This window comes from Odontomachus brunneus, unplaced genomic scaffold (genome assembly GCF_010583005.1).
Source record: "Odontomachus brunneus isolate Ranch 3 - 2012 unplaced genomic scaffold, Obru_v1 Obru_scaffold_292, whole genome shotgun sequence".
In the NCBI taxonomy this organism is placed as follows: Eukaryota; Metazoa; Arthropoda; class Insecta; order Hymenoptera; family Formicidae; genus Odontomachus; species Odontomachus brunneus.
This window is the reverse complement of record NW_022639742.1, coordinates 161,625-171,764: the sequence shown is the minus strand read 5'-3', so window position 1 is coordinate 171,764 and position 10,140 is coordinate 161,625. Positions and strand designations below refer to the sequence as shown.

The 10,140-nt window shown below is 39.2% G+C and overlaps 1 protein-coding gene across 1 annotated transcript in view; it reads left to right on the top strand.

Moving 5' to 3' along the window:
* The window catches only part of LOC116853235 (piggyBac transposable element-derived protein 4-like), a 12,183-nt gene extending 5,639 nt beyond the window's left edge, over nt 1–6,544 (top strand). The window contains exon 3 of the mRNA XM_032834190.1: nt 6,488–6,544. Within this exon, the coding sequence (XP_032690081.1) occupies nt 6,488–6,544 (57 nt within the window). The remainder of the gene's footprint in view (nt 1–6,487) is intronic.
* Nucleotides 6,545–10,140: the final 3,596 nt, after the last annotated feature.

Here is a 10,140-nt window from a genome sequence, read left to right as displayed (position 1 = left end):
TATCCTCCTTCCTTGAGCATATCAAGAGTGCGTTTGTATTTATGGAAACATGGAAGGCAGTATATGATTGGTTCTACTATCGTGAGATTAGGATGACAATTTAAACAGTAAGCTAATTCTAACGGGTCTAAAGAAAAGCCATGAAAGATACAGTATCTTAAATCTGATGGGAGTGACTTCCGAATGTAACATTTGGTGCATAAAGCGCCTAACTGATTTTGATATTTGCATCCAGCTAGTATGATGCATTTCACATCCAGCATACTAGGGTATGTTGTTAATATTTCTTGAAATTTACTCATTTTTTGGAATTATGAAAATATTATTATAAGGTGGTTTACTTAAAGGATTAGTTTTATAGGATTGATAGCATGTGAAGCAGTCGTCTACGGGTCTATTGATGCCTAATGGCATATGACAATAATCGCAATTTCTAATATTGTATTGATCACCGATAGTTAAGTAGTGCGAGACTAATTTTTCGAAAAGTTCTGAGCTGTCAAGAAAATCATTGATTAAACATAAGTGACATAAGAGTGTATTAGATGGGACATGTTTGAAGCCTTCGGTCCGTAAGCACCTTGGGTTGGCAGGTTGCCTAGTGGCTGAAAAATTACGGACAGTTTCTTGAGGTTGCGAATTATATACCAGGAACACCCTGAAACAGAGGTATATGTTAATTATGTTCATCCTGGCTCAATGTGTGAGTTTTAGTTAATCCACATGCACTGTGCGTGTTGTATTTCCGTATTGGATGGTAATATTGTTATTCGGTAGAATTTCTAGAACTTTATATGGACCAGTATATTGGTCAGAAAACTTTCCTTTAGAAGGTTTTTTAATAAAAATACAAAATCTCCTTCTTTAAAGTTCGCAGGGTTAATGCGTTTATCATAATAGTGTTTATTTCTTTCTTTTGATTTAATTAAATTTTGCCTAGCCTCTTCCTGGGTTTCTTGTAAGTGTTGAAATAAATTGGAAAGGTACTTTTGATATGTTGGCTCTAAATTTTGCTCGAGTGTTTTCTGTGACGAGGGAAGGCGAGGTATTCGTCTATATATTAATTGAAAAGGTATGTACTGAGTGCTCTCATGGACACTGGTATTATAGAAAAACATAGCAAAATTTAAATAATCATCCCAATTATTTTCTTTTGTAATTTGCGTCTTTTGTAACGTCCCTCGCGATCCCTCAGACACAAGAAAAGTTTGCTCTCTTTTGTTTTAGGCCTGCCTGCATTCACCGACAATAGCCAGGGCTGGTAGAGAGCAGTGCATTGAGAGGAAGTTATTTACGAGTGCGTTTAAGTGTAATGAGAGTGAAGTGACTCGAAAGTAATAACTTTCTATGAAAAATAATTAAATTGTAATTTGTAGTAGAATAGAATTATAATGTAAAGTGATTCTGATTGATATATGTAAATGGAATATGGAATAAAGAATAAAATATCTAATAAATCGAGGATTCAAAAATTATGTTCAAAATGCTAATATTATAAATTGGTATTTTTAAGGTTGCGAGTTTGCGATGAATAAAGGTCTACTAAATAAGGAGAATCAAGGAAAAATACTAAAAGGATGTATCTTAGATAATTTTAGGTTGTAATGTGTGATTCTCGAAGAATGAAATGGATTTAATATTCGAAACGTGTTTTATTCGTTGTCTGTAAGTACACTCACTAGCGCGTCAACTACTACTTGCTCGCTACTAGTTAAATTCTTATGCAAATCTAAATTCGGATTCTGAACCTGTTGGTCTCTTGATTTTAATTCGATATATGTAGGTTCCTCTTTAATAACGGGCGCGGTCGGCGCGACGGGCCCTGACGATAATGGTCTCAATGAGGCGCGAACCTCGATATAATAACTTTTTGAATTAATAATGAAATACCCTCTTTCTGTAGGGTTAGGAGAGTTAGGCACGACGGAGACAGGTGTTCTCTGTTCCGCGGTGCGCGATATCCACCTGCGTAGTCGCTCTCTATACTTCTTGCCGCATCCCTTTGGCATCTAATATATTGAATAAAAATTCTACGCTGTACTTGATTTGATTTTAATTAAAAAAACTCTGTAAGAACGACCAAGATGGTAAAGTATGGATGTAAAGCAGTAATATCGTCTCTGGTCTCTCAATATTTTTATGTAATAAGATCCTGGTTGCAATGGATCTGTCGAAGTCTCGATCAGGTCTCGACCGACTTGTCAGTCAGGAGGCCCTCACGCGCTACTTCGCAATTCGTTGTAATTAATTAAGCTCCGGAGCGCTCGTGAGATGCTACCGAAACTGTCAGAGCTCAGTCTTAGCAAGCAAGAAGAATGTGACCAAGAGCGGTAAACGCTACCCAGTACACTAGCAGTATTATGGTGTCACGAAGAACACCGCAGCTCTGCAGGAATGTGTGTAAAGGCTTACGACTGACACAGGTGCCAGTGAAGCATCGAGACCAAAGAATGTATGCAAGGTTTGCCAGAGTGTAAAGGATGTATTGGATAGAGATCGTTCTTAAAGAGAGAGCAGTAACATAGTAATCGTAATATAATTAAGAGCGAGTACAATAACGGCGTTTAAGCTAGTTAATATAATATATAGAAATATAGAGTGAATGACAATATAAAATAAATGACGATATAAAAATCAGAGTAATAACTGTATTGAGAATAATAATAATTTTAACGATAGGTGGTCGCTCGGATCCTACCGGTCTAGTGTTCGAGTACAAAGGGGGATAGATATTAGGCTCACGGTCGCTTATTGTAGGGATCCGCTGGTCGTGATTGAATTCGCCTGGGCACGCTCGTACTGTCGCTGCAGTTCCGTACGCAGGTCGGTCGTAGAGAATCTCGGGATGAGTGGAGATCGCTGGCTTCGATAAAGTATAACTCCCGATAAAATGTTCACGCAGCTGCGCGAACGAAGACTTGGAATAATGAAGAATGTATGTCGTACGATGTTCCCGAACAGGCTAGCGCGGAGCGCTCCGGGAGCACGCCTTTTATAGGGCTCCAGCGGGGGCTTCGTTCGATTCCGACGGTTTCCGACGACGGTCGGGCCGCAGCGCCGAATTCCGTAGTGGCACGGTGGTTTCGAGTCGGTCGGTTGCGAAGGGAAGTCTCTACGCCTCGGCTTATCTTTCCGATAAGCTCGGGGGACCGGACGCCGTTCTCGGTGGCGTGATGCGTAGCGTCGTCACGTCGCGTCGAACGTTCGTACCTAAGCGAGTTCGTCTCGCGAATATTTTTATGTTATATGTTCGTACAAAAGTTGCGATCTCTTAGCTCTAACAGCGGTGGTGTACGCTCCTATACAGTTCGTTACAAAATATGCTTCTACTATTCCTTTCGTCACGTATGGCTTTTCATCGGCTAATTATTAGGCGGTGATTTATATTTCCCTTAACGGATAGAAGTCTACTGGAGGACTGCTGCCACCAGATTCTTATGTAATTTTAGTTTAAGCCGTCTCTGACGATTGAATTAGTAGGATTCGCGGCTGAAATAAAATATCCTATGGACTACTTCTCAGTTTAGTATAAATCGGCCTCAGGTTGATGCAATATCTAGCGGCGTGAAAATTTAGAGATTTTTGGGGCCGGGACGTTACACTTTAAATATTCTGTTAACGAGTGCTGCGGTCTCTCAAAGGAGCCTTGGGACTGGGGGTGATAGGCTGTAGTCTTATATTGTCTGATACTAAATTTTTTTGAAAGGTCTCTCAGTAAAGAGGTTAAGAAATTGGAACCTTGATCGGTTAGGAGAGCTTTGGGGGCTCCGTAAATGCAAATAAAATTTTTTGTAAAGGCATCTGCTATTGCCAATGAAGTTACTTCGCTTAAAGGGATTGCTACTGAATATTTCGTAAGTAAGTCCTGGATTGTGAGGATGTGTTTCCTTTATTGGTTGTGGGCAAAGGTCCCATTATGTCTAACGCGATTTTGTCGAAAGCGGCGCCGGGTGTGTCTGTAATAATCATAGGTTGTCTAATTTTAATTCGCGTTAATTTTTTCAATTGGTATTCCTTACATCGCTGAATAAACCTTTGAATATCCCTTTTCATATTGGGCCAGGAATAATTTGTTTTCAATCTGTTATATGTTTTCGTGACTCTCTTATGTCCGCCTATAGCAGACGAGTGATTTTCTTCTATAAGTATTTGTCTGTTTTCCTCTCTAGGGGTTTGGATCAGTCCTTTGCAAATCGTTATGTTAATATTCTTATCTTCAAAAAGTTTTATTAGTTGTTTTTGAATATAACTCCAGGGGATGTCATCGAAACGATCCGTTTTCCGTATGCTGAATGATTTTAAATAAATTTTTCCTACTACGTTTAAAAGGGATTTAATACAATTTTTTACGTTATCCGAGTCTATAATTGTTTGATTATCCATTTTGATTGGAAGTGAGATTAAAACCTTGGTGCCAAAGGCATTTACCTTAGCTCTTTCTAAATTTACATTTTCATATTTTGGGAGACGTTCAGCTTGCTGATGTTTCTTTGTACCGTTATCGTATAAAGTCCCGTTTAGGGTTATAAATATCACCTGATTATCGTTTCGCGATAAAAGGGGTTCGCGATTAATTTTTACGAGGGGTTGAGGTCGCGGTAAATTTGCGGGTACACAATTTGATTCAAATATCTCCTTATCTTCACTACTTTCGGTTTCTTCTATAAGTTCTGAGTCTAATTGTTCTTCTTCTGAGGTTGAAAATATATTTTCCCATTCTATATTCCGTATTTCGGGCTGGTTCTCATTATTAATTTCGTTACTGTCGTAGGGTATTTCAATTTCTACGATGGGTTCTATATTCTGAGGATTTTGAACATTGGTTGGAGGAAATGTGAATGTTTGATTCGTTTCTACGGGGGGTGAAGGTAGGGCGTTGTCGTCTAAACTTTCAATTGGAGGATGACTTTGTAAGGGTCGCGATAAGGTGTGTGAACTATCGCAGGTGTCGCTATATTGCTGCCTACTGGGTGCGGTTTGATAAGAAAATAAAGATTCATCGGAAGATTCGTTAGGAATAGAAGGATCTGGGATAAAGAGAGAATTGCTCGAAGCAATTGGAGGATTTCTTGATAGGGCGTCTGCGTTGCTGTTGAGAGTACCCTGTTTATATTGAATCTCAAATTCGCATTCTGATAATTTAGTGCGCCATTTCCATAGACGCGATGAAGGATCTTTGATTGAATTTAACCACATCAGGGATTTGTGATGTGTAATAATTATGAATTTGCTGCCATACAAATAGGGTCTAAAATGATTTATGCAATATATGATAGCTAGACATTCCTTCTCGATTGTCGAGTAATTTGTTCTGCCCGATTTAAGACTCGAGAGGTGTAAGCAATAGGGAGGTCTTTTCCTATAGGATCTTGTCTCAAAACTCCGCCCATAGCATATCCTGATGCGTCTGTTGTTAAATTAAAAAGACGAGAAAAATCTGGGTATTGTAAAAGTGGTTCCGTAGTTAAATGATTTCGCAGTGTTTCAAAAACTGCGTCATGTTGCGTATTCCATGAAAATTGTTTGTCCCTTTTTAACAAATCTGTCAAAGGTTTGACTATTTTGGAGAAACTAGAAATAAAGCGTCGGTAATAACCAGCGAGTCCTAAAAATTCTTTGATATTCTTGGGCGTTTTAGGTACTGGGAATTCTTGTATGGATTTAATTTTAGAAGGATGAGGTTTTACTCCGTTCGAGCTTATAATGTGGCCTAAATATATTACCTCATGTCTCAAAAATTCGCACTTATCTGGTTGCAACATTAAATTCGCTTCTCTCAATCTTTTCATTAATCTTTGAAATTTAACGCGATGTTCCTCTAATGATCGAGCGTAAACTACGATGTCATCCATGTATACAAATAATTCGTTGCCTTGTAATCCCGACAGTACATTACCCATTAATCGTTGAAAAGTGGCCGGCGCGTTTTTAAGTCCAAATGGCATTCTTTTAAATTCATAGTGACCGTACGGGGTACTAAAAGCTGTTTTAGGCGCGTCCTTTTGTGACATTGGAATTTGGTGAAAACCGGACGCGAGATCTAATACGGAAAAATGTTTCGCATTGCCCAATTGGTCTAAAATATCTGTAATATTAGGCAACGGGTACGCGTCGCCTATAGTTTTTTCGTTTAATAGTCGATAGTCTATTATAATTCTCCATCTCTTGTTTCCGTGTGAATCTGCCTTTTTTGGCACGATCCAAAATGGTGAGTTATAAGGCGAATTTGAAATTTGAATTATATTTTTCCTTAATAAATCATTAATTTGTCTGTCCACCTCTTCCTTATGCACAGGTGGGAATCTATATTGTTTAACATGAATGGGTACTTCGTTTATGGTTGGAATTGAATGTTCGGTAGAGTTTGTAGTGTCTAACTGTTCGTTAGATAAATAAAATCTGTCCGAATTTTCAAGAACTAAAAACTTTACATGCTCCCTTTCTTCATCATTCAAATGGTCAAGGCGTTATAATCTTAATATTTCAGCTTCTCTCAACGCTGGAGAGTAGAAGCTGGGATTGGGGATGGAATCAAAAGGACTAAGGCCGTCGGGATCCCTCGCGTCTCAACAGCACCACAGACAGTCGCGGGCCCTCGGTCGCAACTATTCAGTGTGTCCGAAAAAGTGGAATTAAGGGGACCTTCATGAGCGTGATCAATTAATTCTGTAACGTCCAAGTCTCCAAAAACCTCAAAACTTTCGCACCACCACAATATCAAAAGGCCGCAGTGGCCATTAGCCGATTTGTGCTAACTGAGATATAGCATAAGTAATATTTTAGGTAAAATTTCATGTTAACAGCGACCTTACTAATTCAGTTGTTAGAAAGGGCCGAGACTATATTATAAAACATTGATAGTGCAAACAAAAAGCACTTTAGCATGATCAAAATATTATCAATATTAATAAGAAAATTATAAATGCCATACATAACAACGGAATTATTAACACAATTAAATAATATAGAATATTCGCGTAGCGAACTCGCTTGGACACGAGCAAACGCGTTCAGCATGACATCATCGCATCGCTATGCATCACGCCACCGTGCATCATGTCATCCAGCCACCCGCACGCATTATCGATAAGCTGGAGCGCAGTGGAATCCCTTTGAAAAAAACCAACTCGGGACTCGTGGGCTTCGTAGCAACGGGTCGGAGAGAAAAATTAGTACAAAAGTTGAAGTGTTGAAATAATGTGTATATGTGTAGAGTTCGGTGGTTTTCCCGAATGAATACACGGCAACGTGACAGGGTGTATGACTTATGATTTTCCCGAACAGTGCCGAATTGACGCAGTGTGTGTGTGTGTGTGTGTGTGTGTGTGTGTGTGTGTGTGTGTGTGAATTGCGTAAAGACTGCCGAAAAAAAATCTGGAATTCGGCGCTGCAGAATCGACCGCCATCGAAAGCCGCCGGAACCAAGCGATGCCCCGTCGGAGGCCCTATAAAAACCATGCTCCCCCAGCGCTCGTGGCAGTTCTACACAGTTTTTTTCGACAATCTTTACGCAATTCACACACACACACACACACACACACTGCGTCAGTTTGGCACTGTTCGGGAAAATCATAAGTGATACACTCCGTCACGTTGCCGTGCATTCATTCGGGAAAACCACCGAACTCTACACATATACACATTATTTCAACACTTTAACCTTTGTACTAATTTTTCTCTCCGACCCGTTGCTACGAAACATTTGTTCGGAAGGTCATATACTCAAATACACAAGTTAACGACTTTACATCGGGAACGACTCCGAGATATACAACTTCCAAATCACCCATCGCCTGCTACATTAAGGTGACCATCCGGGCTCTTCTACTGATAGCCAGCCGACACCGTGTGCCCATACAAGCGTGACCTGGCAAATTACAATAAGTTCGATATATTACTACGAAAAAATAATCGTAAGTTTACCTTATACACTCATCCTAGCGTTTAGAATATTCACACAATAAAATATAAAAGACTTAATACTGTCAACATAAACTATATTTTATCCTTGTCTTAACCTCGTTGTAATCACTTGACAACACATAGGCTTTGAACAATTAATAATATAAAACCGCTTTAGCTTAAATATCAGTCTTAACACCTTTTTAGTATTTGCTCTCATTTCCCATATCAAGTTACATCATATTTTCCTTAAGGGTGATTTTGCTACTTCTTATCCAGCCTTACCTCACGCATATCCTTTGGTCTCTCGGCTTCTCGGACTGAATTGTCTGACGAAGATCTATTACACACTCATTCCTGCAGAGCTGCGGCGCCTTAGGCGGTACTATAGTTGTGCTAAATTACTAGGTAGCATAAATCGCTCCTGGTCGCTTTCTGCTTTTTAAGATCGAGCTCTGACAGTCCATGGTAGTAAATTACACCGTACTCCAAGACTTAATTAAGATATAGCGATTTGTGGAATAACGCGTGAAGATTTCCTGACTAGCGAGTCGGTCGAGATCTGAACGAGACTCCAACAGATCCTTGCGAATTGGACCTTAATAATTAAGAATTAAGAGACCAGAGATACCTTCCTGCTTCATACCAAATATTACCTATCTGAAATCACTCTTATGGAATTTATTCATTGAAATCAATTAACGACATAGATTTAAATTTCATTCAAATAAATAGATGCCGAAACGAAGTGGCAGAAAATATAGAGAGCGCCTACAAAGGTGGTTTGCACGTACTACAGAACAAGGCGTACCCGTGTCCATAACGCCCAGCTCGCCGAACCCCACAGAAAGAGGGTATTTTGTAATAAATTCAGGAAATTATTTTATCGAAATTCGCGCGTCACTGCGACCACTTCCACCAAGACCTGTCGCGCCGACCTTACACACAATCGCGGAAATACCTGAATATACAGAATTAAAACCGAGAGATCAAGAGGTTCCGGTTTCTGCAATAAAATCTGAAAAGGATTTAACTAGTAGTGAACAAGCTGTGGTACAGGCATTAATGGATGTACTCACTAACGATCAATAAAATTCAGTAAACTACAATTTTCTCATAAAATAACAACCGATGAATTTATTAACCCACACCGTCCCTAACCTGCGTACGATATTTCCATACTCCATTGTAACTTAATTTCTTTACTTTCTTTTTTTCTCGTTCAATTGATAATAATTAACGTATTACGGATATTATAAGATAATCAGGACATTCGGTCTTGTACAATAAATCGATTGCTACATAAAATCTCCAGTATTCAATTCATATTTTCTTATTGCCGTGTCAAATAATTTTATTCTTCATACATTAAAAGTGTAATATGAAATCACGTCACTTTCACACTATTTCACAACACGAATAGACAACTTGCTCTCGATGCACGGTTCTCTACCAGCCCAGGCTTTTGTCGGTGTATGCAGGCAGGCCTAAAACAAAAAGGAGAACATAACGTTTTTTGTGTCTGAGTGGTTACGAGGGACGTTACATATAAAAGTCTGGTGGCAGCGCGGTGGGATTGGTCAAAGTGACATCGTTAGGAAGCAATAATTACACAAAACAATTTAATTCTATTACACAATGGCTAGAAGCCTGCGTTCGAATTCGAGTAAATTGCTTCCGGAAGCAACCGCGGAACTCACCGCAGAAGAATCAGAACATGTCAAAAGTAGATTAGAAAAATTAGAGGAAAAGGAAAAGGAAATTCGCGAGATGACAGAAGCCCTACGAAGAGAAAAAGAAGCATATAGTAGGAATTTTTTAGATACACAGAACACTCAAGCCATAATGGCAGATCTATATAAAGAAATTCAAACATTTAAACCGTTAATTAATCAGGTTAATACTTTGCAAGAACAAATTACCTCACTACGAAATAATTCACAGCCACGAGTCTCCACGCAACAACACACTTATGAAGAAAGAATTAATTCCCCAATTACTCCCATACACTCTCCCCATCCTCTCGAACCGTCACCCATTCGCTTAAAGGACATAGTCGATTCAATTCCAACATATGACGGGCAACGAATGTCCGTATTTCAGTTCAGTAAATTATGTGAGCGTGCTTTAGATTTAATTCCGCCTCATCAAGAATCTTATTTGATACAATTAATACTCAATAAATTAATCGGGCACGCATATACAGCCATTGAGGGCACACATTTCAACACTGTTGCC